At 35.5% G+C, this 26,522-nt stretch overlaps 1 protein-coding gene across 6 annotated transcripts in view; it reads right to left on the bottom strand.

Moving 5' to 3' along the window:
- Positions 1 to 26,522, bottom strand: part of NAALADL2 (N-acetylated alpha-linked acidic dipeptidase like 2) — a 1,500,734-nt gene that overhangs the window by 298,941 nt on the left and 1,175,271 nt on the right. For all 6 annotated transcript variants that reach the window (XM_065942422.1, XM_065942425.1, XM_065942424.1 and 3 more), the window contains one exon: positions 10,186 to 10,332. In XM_065942422.1, coding sequence (XP_065798494.1) covers positions 10,186 to 10,332 — 147 coding nt within the window. The remainder of the gene's footprint in view (positions 1 to 10,185; positions 10,333 to 26,522) is intronic.

Here is a 26,522-nt window from a genome sequence, read left to right on the forward strand (position 1 = left end):
AGTCTAACACAAAAGCCAGAACTTTCATAAGGAAGCAGTAACAAACTTTATAAGCTAAGTGGCCTTGGCTTCATTTCATGTTTTTATTTTTTTAACATTTATGAGACTTCAAGGCCATTGTTGTGTCTTTACTTGTAGTTTCTATAGAAACATGTGCTTATTTAAAAAAAAAAAAAAAAAAAAACAATAACCTTCTGTGTGAGACATTATAAGCTATGAAACAGAAAAGATCTACAATTCCTGATGCAAATAAAATATCAGGTTGGCCAAAAGTTTCATTCACTTTTTTTCTGTAACATCTTATGTAAAAACTCAAACAGACACTTTAGCCACTGAATAGTATGAAGAAGGTGTAGAAAGAATGGAGAAGGAAACTGATTCATGACCCTAATCACCATCCACAGTTATGTAAGCTCTAGATATTTCATTCTGAAATTTATAGTTAGAGCAAATGGGTACCAATATTGTTCTTAACATTTCAATTACTCATTTCAAAAAGTCACCTAATTAGTTCCCCAAATGGTTTTAGATGTCAAAACATTATCCTTAAAGAAATGTGACGCTATCACTGAAATTAGAAGAGACAAATTGTCCATCACCTCATCTTCCAAAATTACCTTGGAAATAAAATTAGGAAACAGAAGATAGGACAACATATTTAAAGCTATTGGCCTTCACATTAAGTGGACAATTAAAATATCATTTTACAAAGAAAGAACAGACAAGCAAAACCATATTCAGTTTTTGTTTTTAAAATTTAGGAAACAATGGTCATGTTTAGAGTAGTCTGATTTTACCAGATTTTTCCTCTACTGCTTTTTAATCCATTCACTTATATTTTTGTGTATTGTAACCTTTGGGTAACTTAGAATCTAATTTTAGACTCTTTTGTAGAAAATATATAAACTATTTTAAGTGAACACTAATATTAGTTTTGTCATAACAGTCAAATTAAGGGTCCCTTTAAATCTCATTAAGAAATGTGACCCACTTGCAGTTGCCTAACTTTGAGTTTTCAAATCTGAAATGCTTAGAATCTTTGCAAGGAAGCTATGAAAAATAAGAATGAAGTTTCGTAGCATTGCTCTGTACTCTGAATGTCGTGGGAGCAGGGGTAGTAGGTAGCATGTGTGCTAGCGCGCTCAGACTCTTTCTGACCACATGGACTGCGGCCCATGGGATTTTCTAGGCAAGAATACTGTAGTAGGTTGCCCTTGTCTACTTCAGGGGTTCTTCCCCACTCAGAGATCAAATCGGTTGTGACAGATGGGAAGCATTTTAAAACTAACTCATTATCTCTTAAAAAAAAAAAATCTTGTAAAAGAACATAAGAGTGGGGAAGAGAGTCCAGAAATCTGTTGCTAGTGTCAGGTTTGAATCCTAATTCCATCAGTTGATATATGTGTGATGTTGGCCAAGTTACCTGACCACTTTGTACTTCAGTTTTATCTTTAATGAAAGTAATAGTACTTTAGTGAAGTGCTAGTTATAAGGACACAGATTCAATTAAAGAAATATGTTTAATGGACTTAGAGCAAAACAATGTCTGCCATAAATGTTACATCAGTATTTGTTAAACGTAACTTTGCTTGATACCACCCTGCCTCTATCACTTCTCTCTACATTAGGGGCTATCTCAGTCAATATGATATGTCCCACTAAATCAGCAGGTTAATCTTCCAGAAGATGGTTCAAATATGTAATCAGTAAAACAAACCAAAAAAACTGTGCATGTAAAATATTATATGTTAATTTAAAACCTGCACATGTATGTTTGTTGACCAATATTTTGATGTAAAGCCAAGGCCTTTTCTCTGAATATTGATCTGTTGAATAAAGTTCTATTATTTTTCTCTTGTGTCATATATTATGTACATTTCATGTGGCCTTTGATTTAAAGTGGAATTATTAAAGACATTTTTGAAGTATGCTGAGCATGGAATGCATTTAGATGACTACAGTTCTCCCAATTTTGAGAGTTGCCTGGACCATTCCACACCAATTCATTATTAACAACATACTTTTTAGAATGATATAACTACAAGTTTCTAAGTAATAATTGTTTTTATTCTCACGATTCATAATTTTACGTAACAAAGTACCTCGTTATTAAAAACAAATGCAAAGGCATATATAGGTCTAACAATATAGCTGACTCCAGGCAAGCATACCATTGAAAAAGAGAACAGGGTGTGCAAAAATTCAGGAAGGACCACTCTACGATAAGCTTCAAGGATCCTTGAGCATTAATCATTATGTTTTAAGGGAATTCAAACTGTCAATTAATCCCACAAATTGGTTAACTGGAAGTCAGTTAAGACATATTCTATTATACTGACTTTACTTGATAGCTTATATGTCTGTGTGCATGCATGCTCAGTCGTGTCCAACTCTTTGCGACCCCATAGACTGTAGCCCACCAAACTCCTCTCTTCATGGGATTTTCCTGGCACAAATACAGGAATAGATTGTCATATATGTCTGAGTCCCAATCTAAACCATGGCTGCTGTGAGGAAAGAAGGGTATTTTTTAAATTCATCTTTGCATGTCTAACATAGTGCTGGCTTACTGTAAATGCTTAATAACTTCTGGCTAAATTAATGAACATGTTAGAATGGGCCAGTATCTGAATAAATCACCTCTGGAGTTGCCCTATATTCTCACATGCTGCCAAATTTACAATTTAGTTTACTGTTAAACCTATTGTAAGTAGTATCATTTAAATTATCAAAAACTTCATTATAAAAAAAAATCCGTCATAACAGGCATGATCACAAGATCATTTCTGAAAACAGCATTAGAGTTGAAATATGTGCATATGTGATATATTTTGATCTAGTGATTATAGGCATTCAGAATAAATGTTCTTATTTAGAAATCCAAGCAAGGACAATCGCTAGGGGAAATCTGTCCTCCTCGCAGTCATTTCAGAATATTAGACAATTTGAAATATAATCTTTTGAATTATCCATTTGAGTCTTAACAGTTTATCCATTTTTTGTTTTTTCAATATCTGTCTCATATTTCAATTTCTTGTGTTTACTCCTCAGGCTCTTGGAAGCATATAGCAACTTTAATAGCACTCCCTCTGTGGCAGGCATTTCATATACTGTACAATCAAAGCTTTTCCAGTCTGCTCTATAACTGTTGATTTGTTGATTGCGGTTTAACTCTCCCTTCTAAAAGAAGGCTTCCAAGAAGCAGAATTCTTTGTAGAGTCACAGTTTACGAGAGTGTTATATTCCCTGCTTCATGCTGTTTATCATGTGGTTGGGATGGCAATACTCAAAGATGACCAGAAAAGATAAACATAGGTTAATAAAGAATCACAGTTCAAATCCTTGAACAGGGCAAAGATGAACAGCTAGTCAATATTATACAAACTAAAGTACAGTTATCCCTCAGTATCTGTTGACACTCTCACTCATGGATGCCAAAATGCATAGATGTTCAAGCCCCTTATATAAAATGACACAGTGGAAATTGACCCTCCAGATCCACAGGTTCTGCATGTGGATACAGAGGGCCAACTGTAGAATAGTTTAATCAAGGCTATTCCCTCAAATCAGTATCCCTCTGAATGTGATTGAGAGACCTGAAAGTGATACTGAGCCTAATCTTTTTTCATAATGATAGTAACATTACATGTCTTTTTCACTTTCATTTTCATGCTAGATTCACAAGTGCATAGGGTATAGAAAGTTCATTAATATAGCTTCAGATTCCACACTGGAACTAACCTTCAGGAAACTAATATCTGCCATTTCAGTATAAAAGAGAAATGTCTGTCATTATATGACCATTTATCATTCATGTATTTCTAGCAAAATGATATGTTACAACAAAATGCAGAAACAGATATGAGAGTTGAGCTGTTATAGTATTAAGTCACATTAAAAAGACTGACAAAATATAAAACAGTGCACTCTTCTCATTTGTGTTTTCTTCTCTTGGGAAATATAATTACTTTTTATAAAAATAAGTTATTTATATTCATTTAAGTGTATTGATATTTTTAAAGCATTAATAAATACTATATATTTTTCTTTCATTTTCACTTCTAACATGGTAAATATTAATATCTGCACATATTAGTGCACTCAATATCTCAGCAAATTTGGAAAACACTGCAGTGGCCACAGGACTGGGAAAGGTCAGTTTTCATTATGATCCCAAAGAAGGGCAATGCCAAAGAATGTTCAAACTACTGCACAACTGCACTAATTTCACATGCTAGTAATGTATTGTTCAAAATCCTTCAAACTAGGCTTCAGCAGTATGTTAACTGAGAACTTCCAGATGTATAAACTGGATTTAGAAAAGGCAAAGGAACCAGAAATCAAATTGCCAACATCCACTGGGTCACAGAAAAAACAAGGGAATTCAGATAAACATCTACTTCTGCTTCACTGACTATATTAAAGCCTTTGACTGTATGAATCACAACAAACTGGGAAATTCTTCAAAATATAGGAATACCAGACCACCTTATCTGTCTCCTGAGAAACCTATATGCAGGTCCAGAAGCAAGAGTTAGGACCTGACATGGAACAACAGCCTGGTTCCAAATTGGGAAAGGTGTACATCAAGGCTGTATATTGTCACCCTGCTTATTTAATTTATATGCAGAGTACATCATAACTATTTGGTTTCTAAAGTCAAAATATTTTAATTAACTTTTGAACTTCTATTACCTATTAACAATGACAGTGACTAAGTTCCCAACAAAAAATCTCTAATTTAAGTAATGTAAGTTTTTTTCAACTTAGTGCAGTAGAATAAAACATAATCAATATGTAAACTATGAGATATTTTGCTCCAAAATATGTATGTATGCATTGCATCTGTATTGCATCTGCACAAATAATTATTTTTATCCCATACAATCACCTTAAAGTTCTCTTTCTCACACACACACATTCATGCTTCTGTATATCAGTTTAAGAATCAGAATTGATATCAAACTCATCTAACTTAAAAGGAATTAAGAAGAGTTTCCAAATAACTATGCTACTTGATTTTCATTTGCTGGGTTACCAAGAGATACTGAAACAATTGTGCAAACATCTCTGCTATATAAAAGCTGTAATACCCCTTTATCTCATTATAATTTAAATGTTAAATGCTCCATTATAGAGGTAAATTGGGTTTAAAATAGAATTTTTCAAGCAGAAGAGCAAAAAATGTAAGGTCAAACAGAGTGAGGAACCAGAGCTTCAAATTGTGGTATAAAACTTGCTAGGGCACGAATTGATCTACTGATATACTAAGAAAGTCAGACCCTCTGACATGCCCTATAGAAAGTAAATATATTGAACTGGAACAAAAATTATATGAAACAGCTGTTAAGTGACAGAAGAAATGTGCATTGGACCACCAGCTTGTCATAAATCTTGCACCCTTAATCAGAAAGCATCTGTCTTTTCATTTCCTTTTCAGTAATCTCTGCATTGTATTTAATCTGTGTAAAATGCTTCTTCTAACAGGTGCAACAATGTTTATAAAGTGGAAACCTTATTTAAATGAAGTTTACAACTAGAGACATTTCAATTAACAAGGCGATATCTTATGAGGTGGAATAATGCTGACATTTGGCAAAGCCACAGATTGCTTTTCATTGGTAAAGTTTAACTATTGTAAAATTAGAGTATAGATGCCAAGAAAAGCATAAAGATGAAAAGTATTTAGAGCAATCTATGCAATAAATGAACATCCAGAGAAACTACAGGGAAAACTTACTGGTGGGAATGTGGATAGTATGAAGTAGTGGGAGTATTTATTACAAAATGTCATATTTCATAAAACAAATGTTAGAACTAATAATGTTCACTATCTTCCCTAAAAGTGGTATCTACAGCACTAGTCTACTTTCCTACAGGTAGTTTTTCTCTTATTATCACTACTTACTTGTGGAAATTGAATATAATAGATTCATAATCAATCTTTCTGGATTAAAAATCCTGTCAGAAATTCTGAGACTTGCATTATAATCATCTAAATAAATTATAAATAAATAATTTCTTTACAAACATTAGTATAGTGTTAGTATACTTAGAAAGCATAAACAATTTTTAAAGTGAAAGGGACTGTAGCTTTAACTTCTTTTACTCGAAATGCAAAAATACTGAGCACAAAGATAGCGAACTCTGTTTCTACAGCCTCCAGGCAGGTAATAGATGTGATAGGACTCTGGTGAAACATATGGCCCTTTAGGCTGATGGATCATTCATTTCCTAAGTTTTGGTAAAAAGAGGTGTTGAAGAAATATTCTTAATATTGTAATTGTAATGCACAATTTAGCCAATTGTTTTCATGGAAAAAGGAATCCATTGCTTCCAAAAATTCAAGTTTTCAATAAAGCTCAGAACAAACAAAAGATATCTGTGGATTGGATCTTTTCCTTGGGCTACAAATTTGCAAACTGTAATGTAATAGTTGAGGATTATTGTAATAGTTGAGGATTACTGTTAAAGAGATCTAAGATAAACGTCTATCTTGGCCATTTGTTAGCTTTATGATCTTGGATAAGCTACTTGATCTTAAGCTCCATTTCATCCTCAGCAAAAAAAAAAAAAAAAAAGCCAGTAATAAAAGGTGACTCATAGGAATATTTTAAATAAGTGAGATAAAGTAATAAACCTCAGTTGCTAAATTGCATCCAACACTTTGCAACCCCATGGACAGTATAGCCTGCCAAGCTCCTTTGTCCATGGAATTTTCCAAGCAAAAATAGTGTAGTGGATTGCCATTTCCTTCTGCAAGGTAATTTAAAATATTTCCTATTGTAAAACTATTTAGCAAAGCAAGTATTCAATAAGTGGTAGACATTACATATTATATTACACATATACATATAGCATATTATGCAATACATAAACATAATATATATTTTATTTTAATTGCATGGGAAAAACTCTAATTTCCTTATCTGCTTTTACTAATTGACATAAGATAAATATTCTTTAAAGCATGGATAAAGCCTTTCAATATTTATAATTCCTCTTAATAACTGCATACAAATATTTATTATAGGTTAATACAGAAAGCAAAGGCTATTATCTGTTCTTTGGACAGTTCACCATAAAAAATTGTCTCATCTCAAGCTTTCACATTTTGTAAGGGACAAATCCATTAAATTTTTTTTTCCGCACTAAAGCAATATAAACAAGGTCATTAGTTATAAAACACAGAAGATTCTCTTTTAATTACTTTTTTTTGGAGACAAATACAGTAGAAAATATTTTGATGATGGGAGTTAGACATTCTGTGTATAATCTGAAAAACTGATTAGCTCATTCAGACTAAGCCAGTTTTAGGGGATAAACTTTAGCCTGAGGATTTTGTTGTTTAGTCAATAAGTCCTGTTGGACTCATTTGCCACCCTATGTAGCAGTGAGTTCCTGGGGAGTTTCACATTATAATGGTACCTTCAGAGAACCTGGGCTCCCCTGATGGCTTGGATGGTAAAGAATCTTCCTGTAATGTGGGAGATTCAAGTTCGATCTCTGGGGTGGGGAGATCTCCTGGAAAAGGGAATAGCAACCACAAGGGACTTCCCTGGTGGCTCAGATGGTAAAGCGTCTGTCTACAATGCGGGAGACCCGGGTTTGATCCCTGGGTCGGGAAGATCCCCTGGAGAAGGAAATGGCAGCCCACTCCAGGACTCTTGCCTGGAAAATCCCATGGACAGAGGGGCCTGGTGGGCTACGGTCCATGGAGTTGCAAAGAGTCGGACACGACTGAGCAACTCCACCCCCACCACCACCAGTATTCTCGCCTGGAGAACTCCATGGACAGAGGAGCCTGATGGGCTACAGCCCATGGGGTTGCAAAGAGTCGGACACGACTGAGAAACTGACACCCAACCTCAGAGAACTTCCCTGGGTCCTGTTTCCAAATTTCCTCCCATGACTCCCTCAGATTTTCCAATTCATCATAACCTCCTAGTCAGCCTTAGAAGTATGCTTTTCTTAATGATTAGCAAACTCCTCCCTCCCACTAATGTCTTATCAAAAAAGTTTTGAAACTCCCCCACAATGTGTAAGTCAGATAATAATAATTCTGATGTTAGCTATGGGTAATGAAGCCTTACTATATACTTAATGTTAGCCAAGTCCCTTACATGCATGGTATGCATTTAATCTTTACCATGGCTCTATAGAGGCTTCCCTGGTGGCTCAGTGGTAAAGAATCTGACTGTCAAGCAGGAGACGCGAGTTCCATCTTTGAGTCAAAAAATCCCTTGGAGAAGGAAATGGCAACCCACTCCAGTACTGGCGCCTGCAGAAGCCCAGGGACAGAGGAGCCTGGTGGGCTACGGTCCCTGTGGTTTCAAAAGAGTTGGACACAAATTTGAGACTAAACAACAACAATGGCGCTATAGATTCTGTATATATACCAAGGTTCTCTCATCTATAAAGAGCAGTTCTTAAGAAGTTAAATTGTGTCTAGAACTTGAATCCAAAGTCAAAGTGAAAGTCACTCAGTTGTATCCGATTCTTTGTGACCCCATGCACTATACAGTCCATGGAATTCTCCAGGCCAGAATACTGGAGTGGGTAGCCTTTCTCTTCTCCAGGGTATCTTCTCAACCCAGGGATTGAACCATAGTCTCCTGCATTGCAGGCGGATTCTTTACCAACTGGGCTATCAGGGAAGCCCCCAAAGACAAGTACAATCTCATTACTAAGGCTATACTATACTGCCTCTCTAAATTCTTGGCTTAAACTCAACCTGCATGAATTAAACATATATTGAATAAAAGTTTTCTTTCAACGTGTTAACATGACAGGAGCTGGATGGGCTGGGATGGGATGGAGGGTGATAAAAAGATGTTAAAATGTGTCAACTAGGAAAATTAAAAATGAGTTAATTTTTTAATTCATCAATTTCATTAAAGTATATATAGTGGGCTTGGAATGAGAAAAGATACCTCTATACATGTACCCCATTTTCAAATAGCTTTTGAAAATTTAATTTTAAAAAGCATAAATCACAGTGATTGCTTTTCCACTACCCAAGAATTCATATACAATAGGAGACATCCAGAATTTCTCCCTCCAAGAATATGTTATTAGTGATCATTTGTAAGTGTCTACTGGTGGCTCAGATGGTAAAGAATCCACATGAAATGCAGGAGACCAGGGTTCTATCCCTGGGTTGGGAAAATCCCCTGGAGAAAGGAAGAGCTATTCACTCCAGTATTCTTGCCTTCATGGACAGAGGAGCCTGATAGGCTACAGTCCATGGAGTTGCAAAGAGTCAGACACAAATGAGTGACTAATATACACACAGATACAAACTGAGGAAATGAAGGGTGAGCATAGAGGTCTGCAGAGAAGCACAAAGATCACTTTAGCAAAAACTATCAGACATTAGGAGATTGCATTTCTGATACTGAGCCTATAAAAATACAATTTAGATACAACTTTTTAGGAACATCTGTAACTGAAAAACAAACAAGGCTTCATTTTCCAGTCACGGTTTTGTTAATGAAATAATTACTTCAAGAAGGCCACCCCAGAGGCTTTCAAACACCTCCCAGCAAAGTAGAGATAATCTTGCAAAAGAAGGAATAATCTTTCAGTAGGTTTGGATCTACAGGGCAACAGTTTCCTGTGACATAACTCTGAGAAAGATAAAAAGGCTTAAGGTACAACAGAAGAATGAACACAATTAAGGTGAATCAGGCCTCTGTGATATCGTTTGGGAGAAAACTTCCTGTCCTCATGAGAAAAACGTAGTATCTTTTTAGGCAAGGAAACTATTGACAAATTTTGGAAAGCTACTCCACAAGACTCACATTAATATACAGCAGGTGAAATGTACTTTCCCTTGGGCAAGGAGAGGAGAATCTATTGCATATGTCATCTGTTTCTGTGAATACTGAAGATTACAATTATGTTTTGATATTAATCCAACAACTGCATATTTCTTGTTGAGAATCAAGCTGCGAAAATGTGAGTGACAGTATAAATCTTTTTAAATTGAATTCAGCACTATTGAAAAGAGCTGATGTTTTCAAATATTCTTACAAAGCCTCTGAACAACAAGAATAATTTTCTAAATGAAGCCACATTTTAGAGTAACCTACTTGGTAAGCAAGATGAATAGCCAAGATAAAATAAAATCCTGCATGTCTGCTATATATGGAGTGTGTGTTTTGCATTTCTGTAAGCACTCACCTCTAATGTTTTGATGTCCTCATAAGTAAACCTCACGGTGGGAACTCCAAGATGGTTGATGAAATAATCAGCGTCATCCTGCATCTGCTCAGAACTGACATTCGTTTCTGGGCACTGACCTCTTCTGGGACAATTGAACTTATTTTTCTGAAAAACATAATTTAAATTGTTAGCACACACTGTACTTCTTAGGTCATTCCTAAACCAATGCTATTCGACACGTGGGCCAGTATGAGCAGTATCAATGATACCCAGAAACCTATTTGAAATATGAACTACAAATGCTTAGATGACACCAATACCCTCCCAAATGGGAACCTTTGAGAACGAAGTCCAGAAATCTTTGTACCAGCATTCTTCTATGAGGCTCATGCTCACTGGAGAGTGACTTTAGCACTGGCCTAGATCAGGCTTTGCCTGTTGTTGCTGCTGCGAAAGCATTTTTATTATGTTGTTGCTGCTAAGTCACATCAGCCATGTCCAACTCTTTAAGATCCCAAGGCCTGTCCTGCCAGTCTCCTCTGTCCAAGGGATTCTTCAGGTAAGAATACTGAAGTGGTTTGCCATGCTCTCCTCCAGGGGATCTTGACCCAGGGATCAAACCCACAGCTCTTATGTCTCCAGCATTGGTAGCTGAATTCTGTAGACTAGCAATAACCGGGCTTCCCTGGAAGCTCAGCTGGTAAAGAATTGCCAGCAATGCAGGAGACCCTGGTTCCATTCTTGGGTCAGGAAGATCCCCTGGAGAAGGGAGAGAGTAACCACTCCAGTACTCTTGGGCTTCCCTGGTGTCTCAGAGGGGGCTACCTGGAAAAAAGAATCTGCCAGCAATGTGGAATACCTGGGTTTGACCCCTGGACTGGGAAGATCTCCTGGAGAAAGGAACAGCTATCCACTCTAATATTCTTGCCTAGAAAATTTCATGGACAGAGGAGACTGGCAGGCTACTGTCCACGGGATGGCAAAGAATAGGATACCACTGATTAACTTTCATTTTCACCTGGGAATAGATTTATTATAAAGTTTAATGACTCATTAAAAGAGAATGTAGAGTCCCTCAAAGGTTTAATTTTGCTTTTTTAAAAGTTTTCCCACAAACATAAAGGATGGTTTGGTAGGATATAATTCTATTCTTAAAATGCTGATTTGGAAAACCACAGAAAATAAAGTTCCTCCATTTCTTATTCAAAACTTATCCCCACATGTCTTATGAGCATATGCCAAATACCATGGGCCGAAGAGAACCACAAAGCTAAGTGCAACCTCTAGGGAAATACAAAATGATGGACTATTATTTCTTAAACTAAGAGTTGTATATCATGTAAAACAAATGACAGTAACTTTACAAAAATGAAACAAAAAAATCAAAATCCAGTTAAATAAGGGTTCTTGTAACTATTATTGATTTAAAATGTCTTCTTCAAAAAATTTCCAAATATCTAGAATATTTCTGTGGTGCTCTTGTCTCGAGTGTGAAATGTGGAAGAATACCAGTCTCTTCACCAGGATCCATACGGGGAATGAGACAACAGTGTGAGAACATCAGATCTAATATGAGGCAAAAAGTATGTATTTGGTGCAAATTTGCTATTGAATCAGCACATTGACTCTTCAGTCCCTTCCTATGTTTCTTTGGCATGATATAATTTTGGAAACACTCTTAAATATAACCTATCAAAAACTTTAGAAATATGCATTTTAATATTCAGAAACTGAGTTATTCCAACTTTTTTCAGCTACAGTGCTAGATCCTTCAAACATATAATAATGTTTCAATATTTATTTATTTTTTGAGGTACTAATAGAGGGAGGAGACATACATACACCTATGGTTAATTCATGTTGATATTTGACAGAAATCAAACCAATATTGTAAACCAATCAATTAAAAATAAATAGATATCAAAAAAAGAAAGATATTTGCAATGAACTTGAAATCAATTAAAATGGAAAGTTGGTATAAGGATTTATAACCTAGGCAAGGTTTCAGCTTCACTTCATTTACAAATATCTTGTGTAATTAGATAGTACCAGGTGATGCTAGAGGTGAAGAACCCACCTGCCAACACATGAGAACTGAGAGAGGCAGCTTCCATCCCTGGACTGGGAAGACCCCCCTGCAGTAGGAAATGGCGACCCACTCCAGTGTTCTTGCCTCAAAACTCCCATGGACTTTTTGAGGGACCACAGGCGCCTGGCGGCTGCAGAGAGTTGGGCACAACTGAGCAAAACAGCTAACCACTAAGCACTAGGTAACTAAGCACTTTGGGAATAAAAAGTAATGAGCGTTCTAGTATACAGTGCAATGAGAAACCTCATGCCTTTTATGGTGACCTCCCTACCACACACACACCGATTCTTTCCTCTAAAAGCTTAGTTTTCTGAAAAGATAATTAATCCTCTTTCACTCCTTCATATACTCCTGGGGCCAAGACTCCTAGAGGTTTAATTCCAACTGGGAGACTTTAAGGAAAATTTTGATTATTCCCAAAGAAGAGCTACCCTTAAGTACTGGAACATGAAAAGTGAAGAGACCACTTAACATCGTGTAAGAAATCCCAAGTATTTCTGAGAGATCCAGGTAACTATGAAGGTAATTGTTGCACCAGAATAGACTTTTTTCTAATTAAATTTGATTGCACTGAGCAGTCAAGACACTCACCAGTGTCCCGTGACTGGTGTCTCCCCGTTTGCCTGCTTCACTCATTCAAACATACTGAGTGGTGACTGCAGGCATTTGAATTTGGGAAACCTAGGTTGTTGCACCCTTTTATGTTATTAATAGGCTTTGATGGAATCTAGTCTCTTTCCAGACTCTAGCCAATAAAATTAAAATTTATTTTTGAAGTGGTCTACTTTCCCTTTACTGCAGCAACATCTACATGTCTTGGAGATAGCACACATACCCTGTTCATCATCAATGAAAATATAGGTTTGGCCTTTGCTTCATTTCGTATACACAATTCTTACATCCACTCTAAATATCAGCCATGCTCCTTAGACAGAATTTTTTCTCAATAGGCATGGATAAAAATTGACATCTTTCAATCCCATGAGCTGTCTGTAAAAAATGTTTTTAATTAAAGTTTTAAAAATAATAGTGGTTTTAAATGTTGATAACACTTTTACTCAGTTATCATTGTTATAGTTTCCCTCTCACAAAAAGTAATAATTTCCCATATATGCAAGTTCGTAAAATGGGAGAGATGACCAGCTCCAACCAGTGCTTACATCCTTTGTTTTATCTAACAGTTACTCAAAGCTCAATTCTTGTTTTGCCTCAGTCTTTTACTGAACCCAAGCATTCATCCCAAAACCAGAACAGATTCTGTAGTCTTTCTGTTTTTCCCATGGCTAATCCCATTGCATTTAATATTTTCATTGCAGTCTATTTCTGTGATTTCTTCTAGGTACATCATTGCTTTCATGTTTTGTGTTTTTCAGGCAAATAAAACAAGTAATATCCAGCCTTCAGGATCACATTTCCTAAAATATTTCTGCATCCTTTCCTCTCCTCTGGCTTGCTTTACTTCACTCATCTATTGAAAAGTCTACATCTTTTCCCTAAAAGTTTGTATTGCCACCTCTGTCACACATAAACTCTTTTGTAAACCAACTCCACGATGTCAATGGGGTGAATATTATCAGAATTGTTTTTAAATTATGTTTTGACAGTTAAGATCTCTTAAACCACATCTCTGGTACTAATATGGACTATTTAGGTAGGGAGAACAGAGTGCAGAATAATAGACTTGCAAGGCCCAAGGTGGAGCTGGGCCTGATAGCTGAAGGCACTAGACTATTGAGTCTCCTGTCAAAATAAAGCCAAAATGAAGAGTAAAAGATTCAAGAAAATCAACCCAAGATTGGAAGATCAGGGGTGACACAGAGTTCCCTAAGGAGCTTTCCTGGGGCCTATCCTTTATCTATTGAGTTTCCCTGTAAAAGCTTATGGAGAGCTTATCTGGCCAGCCCTTGTCTGTCTCCCCAGCACCTTATTTTCTACCACCTACTCTCTTATGATTTAACCAAGGATGAGAGGCAGAACTATAGGATCCTCAAGCCTATGTTTATTTTGTTCTTTTGTTCCTAACTAGTTTCAGAGTAAAACAGGGTTAAAAAGAACCCAATTTTCAGATTGAATCATCTAGGGATTTCCCTTAAGAGGAAAACATTCCTGGCACACAAAACCTATCCTCTAAATCTTTTTATTATTCACTACTTTAAATTCTAAGCCAAACTCACAGACCTGAAGTGATCCTAAATCTGTATTCTAATTTAATATAAATTGTTTTCCCTCACAACAGTGAAGTGGATTGTAATGGCTCCATATCAGGTACCAGATGCTGATCTACTCAACCTCTAAAAGCACCACTATCTGAGAGGGAAGTAGAAAATGTATTTCTTTAACTTTTCTAGAAGTTAGCCACCACAAGTGAGAGAAGATTGGTAACAAATTTTTACATATAAAAAATTTATTTACAAGGCTGAATAAATACAAATTAAATATTTCATTCAAGGAGTTCAAAATGTTTCACACTTAATGTTTGATACCAGACATGTTTATTCCAGTTTATAAAATAAGCAAGTTCAGACAAAAGCCATGATTATGTCATATTTAATTTCCTATCACTAGTCTGTTGACCTGAAATGAAATCATAACCTCAATCCTAAATCAGTATGCTCTTTGCAAGTATACTTTTAAGCTGAAAGGAATAACTTCATAGCAAAATATTATATAAGTGAACTATAAATACATTAAGTCAACATTTGCATTAGTTGAATAGCAATACCAAGACACACTGACAGGTATCTAAAGTATTTGAAAATATGTTTAATAATTCAAACATCTTATTTCTGCTTTCCCTTGCTTACATACTCACCCTACATACTTAAGAAATCTAAGATGACCACTTACTCAAACAGCAAAAAATAAAGCATTACATTCAAAATTAAAGTACTGCATTCTACATATTAGAATAAAATTAAGTCACTTTATATTCATTCAGCATTATTTTGTAATTTTAATTAGGCAAAAGCAACTTATCATTCTGATTTTCACAAAGTATAAAAATGTTCAAATTGTGATAATGATGTCTGTGATATTTTAAAAATGATTTTTTTATAGGCACTAGGATGGTTAATTTTATGTGTTAACTTGTCTCGGACATGAGGTGCCCAGATATTCGCTCAATATTATTCTGGTAATTCCTTTAAGGGTGATTTTAGATGAAATTTTCATTTGAATTGGTAGATTGATTAAAGCAGATTGCCTTCCCCAATGTGGATGGGACTAATTCAATCAATTTAAGGTCTAAATAGAACAAAAAGCAGACCTTCCCACCAGTAAGGAAGAACTCCTGCTCCCTGACTGCCTTGAACTGGGACATGGATCTTTCCTTTTTCTGTATTCAGCTGAAACATCAGTTCTTATTGGGTCTCAAGTCTCCTTGTATTTGGGCCAGAACTTACACCAGCAGTTCTCTTGGGTCTCCAACTGGCCAACTGCAGATCTTGGGACCCTAGAGAACTCTGACTTATACGGACACTCTTAGATGGTTGGTCAACCTATTTGTCTAAGAAATTTCAATCAGAACTAGTGAAAAATTAAACTTTAATCATACTGAGAAGAACATTTTGTTGTTGTCGTTTGATCAACTGAAAGTAGTTTCACACAATTTTGTTATATTTTTAACTTCAGAATTTATAAACATGATCCCAGGCAACATGAACACATAAACAGGTGAGGAATCATAGAGAAAGGAGTACATTTTGAAATTGGAAAGAATCTAAAAATCCTAAAGCCCCAAGGTGATTATCCTGAGCTCCACAGGAAGAATTTAGATCAATTAAACTAATCGACCAAAAAAAGAAGCATTTTTATATTCACTTAATTCTAACTGAAATTTAACATTTCAGTCAACTGTGACGATACCATAAAACCAATAGTATTAGCATTATCTGTGACTTTGTGAACTAAACGAAATCAGGCATTTTCATCTCACATTTCAGTTGTTATATAAGCTCACCACTAATTTTCAATGAAGAAAGTTATGAGATACTTTGCTGAATTTTGATATTTAATGTGTCTTAATTTTTAAATGTTTATATAATACTAAAACATGGACTTTCATATCTAGTTAACTGCACTTTGATACAATTGGTTTCTTTTGTCATCCTGTGTATTTAAATCTAAGCATTTTATATTATTTCTGATAATGAGTCTATATAGGATTTACCAGCCTTCCAAAATGTTCCATAGGGGAGATATACCCTTGCAAAACAGTTTCATCTTACAAATCAGAAAACTGAGGCTTCCAAATCAACAGATCTTGTGCTCCAAAATCATTGTGGATGGTGACTGCAGCCATGAAATTAAAAGACACTTGCTCCTTCGAAGGAAAGCTATGATAAACCTAGATAGCATATTAAAAAGCAGACATCATTTTGCTGACAAAGGTCCATAGAGTCAAAGCTATGGTTTCTCCAGTAGTTATGTACAGATGTGAGTTGGGCCATAAAGAAAGGTGAACACTGAAAACTTGATGCTTTTGAACTGTGGTGCTAGAGAAGACTTTGAGAGTCCCTTGAACTGCAAGAAGATCAAACCAACCAGTTCTAAAGGAAATCAACCCTGAATATTCATTGGAAGGACTGATGCTGAAGCTGAAGCTCCAGTACTTGGCCACCTGATATGGAGAGCTGACTCAATGGAAAAGACCCTGTTACTGGGAAAGATTGAAGGTAGGAGAAAAACGGGTCAACAGAGAATGAGATGGTTGGGTGGCATTACTGACTCAATGGACATGACTGCACAAACTCTGGGAGATAGTGAAGGACAGGGTAGACTGGTGTGTTGCAGTTCATGGGGTTGCAAGAGTCAGACATGACTTAGTGACTAACACCAGCAACACATCAACAGAGCCAGGATTTGATTTCAGGCCTTCTCACTCCAAATGTAATGCTTTTTCTTCTCTATCATGTTTGCACATGCAGCATACAGACAACATTAATGTATTAACCTTACATTTTTTCTTCCTAGGATTCTAGGATTTTTGTTTTAAGTCATATTCAATTACTGGATGTAACTGTAACAAACTGTACCTGTGGCAACTCTTCAATGCTTAGCTATGTGTGTATCATGTGTTCTTTATTTATTTAGCTTGTATTTTTATGCCAGTATGTTAAGTTGCTATTTAGGAAGTAATTCTTAGTAATGAATTACAGAACTCCTCTAATAATCTTTGAGATACTGTCTTTAGTATTTTAAACTAGAAAGTTAAGTTATTCTTAACATCAGCATCTGATAATGAGTTCTTTATACATAAAATATACTTTCAAGATGGCAAACCTATTTTTAAAAAATCAATAGATACATCGGCATGCCTTTAAAAAATGTTAAATTGAGTAGGGGGAAAATAGCTTTTTAGTTTAAAATGGCAATTTTCAACTCATAAAATGGAACTTTGAAAATCTCCCATATCTCAAGGTTTCTGCAAAGGTTTTACAACCTACTCCCATGGTGTTAACCAAGTATTTTCAGCCTTAAAATTTGAATGATTACTATTCCTCTAGTATACTCAAGTAGAATTGGTAAACTGAAAAACACACTCTAATTCTTGTTCTGTTAGATTTTTAAACCACAATCTTGTTATTGAATGCAGAAAAATATAACTTTACATTTGAAATAATTCAAACTGTATTTAAAATATATGTATGAGCTAATGAATGCTTTAAAACCAATCTGTGAAGGTGCAAATGGAAAAGAATAAAGACATTTATCCTTGTTTTTACTGTAACTTCTAACTTATAGCCTCATCCATGCCAAACTCTATTTCTTTTCTCCTTCCACATCCATGACCAACTTCAGCTCCCTGGCCAAGAGACACATAAGGCAGAAGACCTATTTCTCTTTTATTTCTCTCTATTTAAGGCTTTGTGATGCAATAAAAACAAGTATGTTATTTTAAAACTATAAAGATATCAACCCTTCAGTCACTCTGTTGGGTTTAAATAAAGATCTCAATCAATAGGAGGCTTCACTCATGGTCCAGTGGTTGAGAGTCTGCCCTGCAATGAAGGGGATGTGGTTCGATCCCTGGGGGAATTAAGATCCCACATCCCTGTAGTAAATGAACTGGTGGACCATGACTAGAGAGCTGGCTTGCTTCAACTACTGAAGCCTGCACCCTCTGGAACACACATGTCACAATTTCTTAGCCCACAATATGACTAGAGAGTCTATGCACCGTGATGAAAGGTCATGAGGGTCACAACTAAGATTACCCAAGGTGGCCAAATAAATAAATTTAAAAAAAAATTCTCAACTAATAAAATAGTATCTATTCTATGCTATCTTATACCACAATACATTCCCAAAGAACCCATTTTTTAAATATAAAAATCTAAATGATAAAAGTGGAATAATAAATTAGAACCATAAGTAGAATGGTTCTCTAAAAAGGTAGAACCATAAACAGTAGAAGATAATTTTAATAATCTTATTAGAATACGAAAGACAAACTCAAAACACAAAAAAGATTGACTAGTCCAACTACACAAAATTGTAACTATTCTGGAGGACAAAAGTTACCATAAACAGGAATAATTGAAAATGTAGAAGGAAAATAGTTACAATTTATTCTACAGGCAAATGGCTAATATCTGTAATGGATAAAGAAAAAAGACTGAAAAGTAAAAAAAAAATAATCAATGAATATTAACTCACATGTCATAGGAATAAATACTTATAAATGGCTTATATATATAAATACATATAAAGTGTCTTTTATAATTACTTTACAGAAAACTTTGACGTTTGATTATAGATTGCATTGGAGAGGATGTGGAAATTCCGGTGCCTCATATATTGCTGAAGAAAAAACTAAGATAAATTTTATGAAGGTTGAATAAATGATATCAGATTTATTCAAAGGAAAAACATGCTGCCTTGAGAAAATGAAGGTACTTTTGCAAATGGAGAAAACAATCTCTAAGACAAATTTTATATTCTTAATATAAAAAATTAAAAGATTATATGCCATTGTCATTTGTGTTTTATTTTTGAAAGTAAAATTTTAAAGAAGTCTAGGTATATACTCTATTTCAGATGACCCTCTGTACCTGTGGATATACTTTGCCATTTCATATAAGGGATTTGAGTATCCTCAGATTTTGGTATAGGATGAGGATGGGGGTAGGCTGTCATGGAACCAATCCCTGCAGATACTTAGGGGCAACTACATATGCAAATAATATTTGCCTCTGGGGAGAGGTACTGGTGGGAGAAACAGGCTTAGGAGAAAGACTTTTCATTGTCTACCTGTTTATTACTTCTGAATTTTCAATCTGTGATTGAATCATCTGCCCCCCTGCCCAAATTACATGTTCCAAATCCCCTCTGAACTCATGTTCTAGGTTCCCAATTCTAAGATCCCCTTGATTGTAAGAAATATCAATTTTTAAAACAGATTTTCTTGAATAGTATAAGAAAGAAAGAAACCACTAACAGGCAGCTCACAGTTTCAGAAATGTTAACATTTTATAGAATGTCCATGCCTAGAAAGATGGGATATTTAGAGTTGTATTGCTGGCAACCATTTAACATAAGAAGGTCAATTTAGGATTATCAAAAATATATGAAGCATTGGGGAGGAGACAAATGACAGTAACTGCCATTTCAGTTTAATAGGGAAGAAAAGGTTCAAATATAGAGGATTTGGGAACAGATACAACATTAGGCCCTTGATGGGGTAGGGGGGTCACCAAAGTAGGCATTCTAAAAAACCAGGAGGATACTGGGAGAGAAAAGAGAGACAAAGACAGCAGGGAAAACTGAAAAAACTCCATTCACTTAATAATTATGATTTCCTTAAGGACAATTCTTGGTTACATGGTTTGTGTGTGTTTATATTTTCTAGACACATATCAAATGATGATCAAAATATGTTAAAGACAGACCATCTCACTTATTACAAGGAGGCATTTACAGAAGGATTTATCATTTACAAACAGACATATTATAGTGAAACCCTGTGAAATGGATAAAATAAATATTATTATCCCATATTGTGGACTAAAAGCTTTGCTATCCTCTAAAGATGTAAGGATAGCAAATGGAACAACATTCAGGGATTTCTAACTTAGTTTTTATGTTACCTCCCTCCCCCACCTACTCCCATCTCTTGGCCAGTGTCTTTTCCCTCCAGCTTAACTAACGCAATAAAGAAGGAGTACAGAATCTGTACATAAAATGCTTTTGGCCTGCTGACTAAACAACTAAATTAAAATCACTTTTCAGTTTAAGAGAAATAGACTTAAAGTAGCAGATGAAAAGACTCCATAGACCCCTTAGTCACTTTGGTATTTCTGTAATATGTTTGCAGATGGTCACTGCAATAGCTAAGCCTATTTCTTCATGAAATACAAACTATATATAGAATGACAACCTCAGAGCTCTTTCAAAAATGGTACTCTGATTATATCTGAATGAAACTGTGCGCATATTGAAAAGGTAAACCAGAACCATCCAAATTGACCTTTGGCCAACATACAGGATGAACGCACACTCCTCTTGGGTACAATTCCTATAGGACCATTAATGACCAAAAGAATCAAAATATAGATTTTATGTCTCAGTGAAGGATAACAATTCTGGCTTCACAGTGCTGTTCTACGCTGAGGAATTGGCTGACATAACATAACTTCAGCTATTATTTCACCAGCCTTCTTGAGGTTTGTCTTAAATAGCTTCTCCTAGCCTTACAGGCAATGCTGTTTTAAATAATCCAATGTCAGCATTTTAGTGATATATTCCAGCTGCCAGGCATTAAAAAAAAAATAACTGAAAAACCTAACCAGTTTTCAATTCAACATTAACTGTCTCAGGCTGCAAATATTTTTAATGAAATATTTAAACAAAATTATCCACAGATGAAACAATTTAACAACTTTATTAAAAAAAAATCTGACATTTCAAAAAAAGTACAGCCAAAAGCAAGAAAACAGTTGGAAATGCTCTGCATATATTTAGCATCATTTAGTAGACAGCAGGAGAAAGTTTGTAATCCTCTCTATGACCAGGGTTATGGGGCAGCTGTAAGTCAGGAGGGTGCTTTCTGGTTTTTTTAGTGGTAATTCATTTAATTTTAGGAGGACACAGGGAGAAAAAGCTGAAAAATGCAGACTTGGCAAGCAGGAGGGCAAAAGGATGTGGGTGGCAAACCATCACATATTACCATTTCAAGTAAGTGAAATGCTGAGTGTGAGAAATCAGGAAAAGGAAATAACACCATTAGCAGTACTATGTCTAACACTGAGGATGACAACACCATGGCGTAACCTTAAAGCCCTGGGCCAAAATATCTGCAAGCCTAGGGATGCTTTTGCTAGAATGAGTCCATCAGAGAGTAGCCACCGTGTGTCTAAGGAGCACTGAGCATAGGGCACCCAGACACCCCCCATGACTGTCACCCCCAGGCCCATCCCCATATGTGAATTTTCTTTGCACCATACATAGACCCATTGCTTTGGTCAGCATGTACCAGAAAGTCTTATACTTATATCACTGTTTTAACTTAATTCTTCTTTGTGTTTTTTCTGTCCCTTCTACATGTTTTCCTGAAGGCATAGAATTTGTTTAGTCCATCTTTCTGTCAATCCCATATTGATAAGCACAGTAAAATAAGTAAAAATGAAGTCAGTCCTGTCATAACAATCTTTTCCAATGGGATAGAATCATAAGGGAGAAGAAAAGAGATACACAAACATCATATGGCTTAGCCTAGGTTTGGACCTGAAAATTACTGGACTCAGAATGCCAAAGATGCTGCAAGAAGTTTGAGGTTGACTTCAGGTAATTCCATAAGTCACACTTACATTGCAGCACATTTTGTCTCTTATCCCTTGATGGGCAAAATTTGCTTTCAAGTAAACAATATATCCTATTAGCTCCTGCAGGAAATCAATAAGTATGTGCTAATATCACAAAGTACATTGTGTTGAGTAGGTACTTGAGATACACATTAAAGAATGATCAAAACATGACCCATAAATACATTGTATGTAGACAGGCAATTTTGCATTCTCCTTTAAAAAACACTGCTTTTTAAAGTATGACTTTTCAGCTGTATGAATTTAGAGCAGTTACTTAACTTCCTAATGCTTTGAATTTCTGAAATGTAAGAAAAGAATATGTGTACTATGTGAAGTGGTTGACAGGAGTACATTAAATAATGCATGCAAATCACTCAGCATCTAGTCTATCAAAAGTACTTAGTATGTAACTATTACCATTATGAATTATCATCACTACTAAAGTAACAGACAAATGCCCACATATCCTATATTTTTGTCAATGTATCCCCTACCAAGTTTACTTAAAACTGTAATTTCTCCTGCCTTCTAAGATGTGGATTGCTCATATTTAGAAAGTTAAGTCTCTTCACGATTATTTAATTCACTTTTTCCTAATGAACTTTGGTGGACTTTTGTTTTAAAGAAGGCTCTTTACATATTATTTGTTTTCTTTTCCCCATTCAAGTTAATTTATTTGAACTTTAGGAGTTACTTCATGTGATGTAGTAGGATTTTTATTGCTTAATTTTTCCATGTGAAACGTTTTACAAATATTAAATGTTATAAAGTATATTCCCCTTTTGATATTTCAAACAATGAAAGGCTTTTTTACTTGAGGTAAAGCTATATAAAAAAGCCTTTCATTGTTTGAAATATCAAAAGGGGAATATACTTTGTAATATTTAACATTTGTAAAACATTTCACATGGAAAAATTAAGCAATAAAAATCCTTCTTGAGGTAAGGCTTTGTAATGGAGAAAGCAATGGCACCCCACTCCAGTCCTGTTGCCTGGGAAATCCCATGGATGGAGAAGACTGGTGGGCTGCAGTCCATGGGGTCGCTAAGAGTCGGACACAACTGAGCGACTTCACTTTCACTTTTCACTTTCATGCATTGGAGAAGGAAATGGCAACTGACTCCAGCGTTCTTGCCTGGAGAATCCCAGGGATGGGGGAGCCTGATGGGCTGCTGTCTATGGGGTCACACAGAGTTGGACACGACTGAAGCGACTTAGCAGAAGCAGCAGCAGCTGCAGCAGCAAGGCTATGTAAAACATGATCATCTATATCTGAGAAATGATAGAATATGATTACATATTTTTTCATTCAGTATTAAGTATTTTTATTAAGCATTTTAAATTTTCTTAAATTTTCCTTTAACAAAACTATTATTTTCTTAAAGAATAATTCTTAACAATATATAATGACAAATTGTTCTTGTGGTTACAGCCTACATAAACGTGATACTTTTTATTAAAATATAAATTGGATCAAGATAAGTCTGTGAAAGAAGAATACTTTAAAAGCATAATAATTAATTCTCAATTTTGTAATCCCAATGCTGTGATTCCAAAGAAGTCAGCTTTCAGAATTCACCTTGAAAACACCCTCTTCCCCACATCAGGAACTAAAAGCACTTAGAAATAGAGACTTGATAAGAGACAGTGTATTGGAGTTGACATTTTGTAGATAGACACAAAAAGGACACAAATGACTATTTAGCATGCCCTCCTGCCATCTGTAACCTTGACATCTCACTTGGATATAAAATAGGTACTTCAAACTTAACTCATCAATGATTAAATTCTACATTATGCTAAATGAAATAAGCTAGTCACAAATGGACAAATATTTTATGATCCCACTTACATGAGCACTATGGACTAGATTGTCCCCCCAAACACATGTTGAAACCCTAACCCCAAATATGACAGTATTTAAAGATATGGCCGGTGTGGAATGAGTAAAGGTTAAATGAGGTCATAAGGGTGGGGCCCTAATAGACTTGGTGACCTTAAGAGAGGAGAAAGAGACACCAAAACTTTCTCCAGCATAGAAAGACACAGCAAGATAGGAAGAGCAATCTCACCAGGAACCAGCACCTTGACCTTGGACATTTCAGCTTCCAGAACAGTGAGCAGTAAATATGTGTGGTTTAAACCACTCAGTATACAGTATTTTGTTTACAGCTGAACAACCAGATTAATACAATGAAGGATCTAGGGTAGTCAAATTCATAGACACAAAAAATAGAACAGTGGGACTAGGGGGAGGGGAAAATTGGGGTGTTGTTTAATGGATACGGAATTTCACTTTTGCAGGGTAAAAAGCTGTGGAGACTGGTTGCACAACAATATGAATATACTCAACACTACTGAACTATACTGAACTAGTATATAATATACACTATATACTGAACTATATAACACTATACCAATTAATATCATAAATATTATGTATCGTGTATCTCACTATATAATTAAAATTTTAATAATATATCAAAGAAAAAAACTAGTGACTTCCTCTCAAATTAGTTCTTTCCCCAGTGTTCCATATCTCCAAATACAGTTCCAATATTCATCCAGTTGTTCACCTCAAATTTTTAGGTTATTCTGTACTATACATCTCCTTTTGTTCCTTAAATGTAATCTAGTGCCTATCAAATTTTAGCATGCAAGAGATCACCTGGAAAGCTTGCTACAACAAGGATTGGTGGGCCCTACCCCCACACTTACGAATCAGTAGGTCTGAGGTGGGTCTCAAGAAACAAATGCATAGACCTCAATGTCCATAGCAATACTATTTACAATAGCCAAGACATGGAAGCAGCCCAAGTGTCTCTCTCTCTATATATATAAACACACATACATACATATATAAATGCAATATGTATATATACATATATATATATATATATATGCAATAGAATATTACTCAGCCATAAAAATGAAATAATTTGCAGCATGGATGGACCAAGAGATTATCATACTATGTAAACAAAGTTAGAGAAAGACAAATACCATAAGATATCACAGACACAGAAAATCAATTTATGGTTAACAAAGGGGAAAGGGAGGAGGGGGCAAAGTGAGGAGTCTGGGATTAACAGATGTACACTACTCTATATAAAACAGAAAACCAACAAGAACCTACTGTATAGTATAGGGAACTATATTTAATATGAAACAGAATCTAAAAAAGAATTCATGTATGTATATACGTGTGTTTGTGTATGTATCTGAATCACTTTACTGCACAGCTAAAATTAACACAATATCTTAAAATCAGTTTCAATTAAAAAAAATAAAAATAAAAGTATTCAAACTTGGCTCCTATCTGAAGAAAAAACAGAAACATGTGCATAGATGGGAAGTGTGGGATAAGAGATTTAAGAATTAAAATAAATTACTACTATTAAAGCTGGGAAAGATTGAAGGCAGGGAGAGAAGGGGACGATAGAAGATGAGATGGTTGTGTTAGGTAGTTAGCATAGGGAAAAGGAGTCCAGAATGGCGGTGGCTAAAAGACCTGGAAGGGAAAAGCCTGCGAAAATAGAACAAAGGAAGGTCCGAGGATCAGAGTGAGGATCTCAGGTAAAACAAACAGCACTCCTGGCTGGCCCAACTTACACAGGAAAGGCCCAGGGAGAGAGAAACATATAAAAAGAGGAGCCAAAGCTAGTTCTCTCTCTCCCCTGCACGCTAGGGCGCTCTTCTCTTCGCGTCTTTGGGTCGACGTGTTCTCATGCCTCGAAGATGGATTTTCCTGCTATTATCTAAATAAAATAGAGCTGTAACCCTGATTTATCTAAGAGCTAAAACACAGTCCGATCGAGACTTGAGAGCTATAACACGGTCTGTCCAAGACCCGAGAGCTGTGACATGCCGAGGGGGCTTTAATGTCCGTCACTCCAAATCTTTGTTGTGATGAGACAAAAACCGAGGAGCATACACTCGCCTGACAGTTGGATGGCATCACCGACTTGATGGACATGAGTCTGAGTAAACTCCGGGAGTTGGTGATGGACAGGGAGGCTTGGTGTGCTGAGATTCATGGGGTCGCAAACAGTTGGACACGACTGAGCGACTGAACTGAACTGATTGTGAAAGCAGATTTTTTTAATATGAAAGAAAGTTTATAAGATAGTTCTAAAAGTTCAGAAGAACAAAATGTTGATCAAAAATAATAAACTTTACTTCCCAAAGTCTAACTTTTTTTCTTTTTTGCCTATATGTTTGGCATTCAGTGAAATGATGCCAATTTCAAATGGACTAACTAAATGAAATAATTTCATAAAGAAATTGACTACCTGGAGAGTTTCTACCATTTGAAATTGAAAGTATATGCTTTTCTTTTCTTTTCTTTTTAAGTATTGGTTCTGAGAGTTAAGTTTTAAAAGTATATTATCTTATTCTTTAAGGGCTTTATACTTTATCCAAATTTTGACCTATATGCTTTTCATATATTTTCATACCCTTTT

The sequence above is a fragment of the Muntiacus reevesi genome, chromosome 8, assembly GCF_963930625.1.
Source record: "Muntiacus reevesi chromosome 8, mMunRee1.1, whole genome shotgun sequence".
In the NCBI taxonomy this organism is placed as follows: domain Eukaryota; kingdom Metazoa; phylum Chordata; class Mammalia; order Artiodactyla; family Cervidae; genus Muntiacus; species Muntiacus reevesi.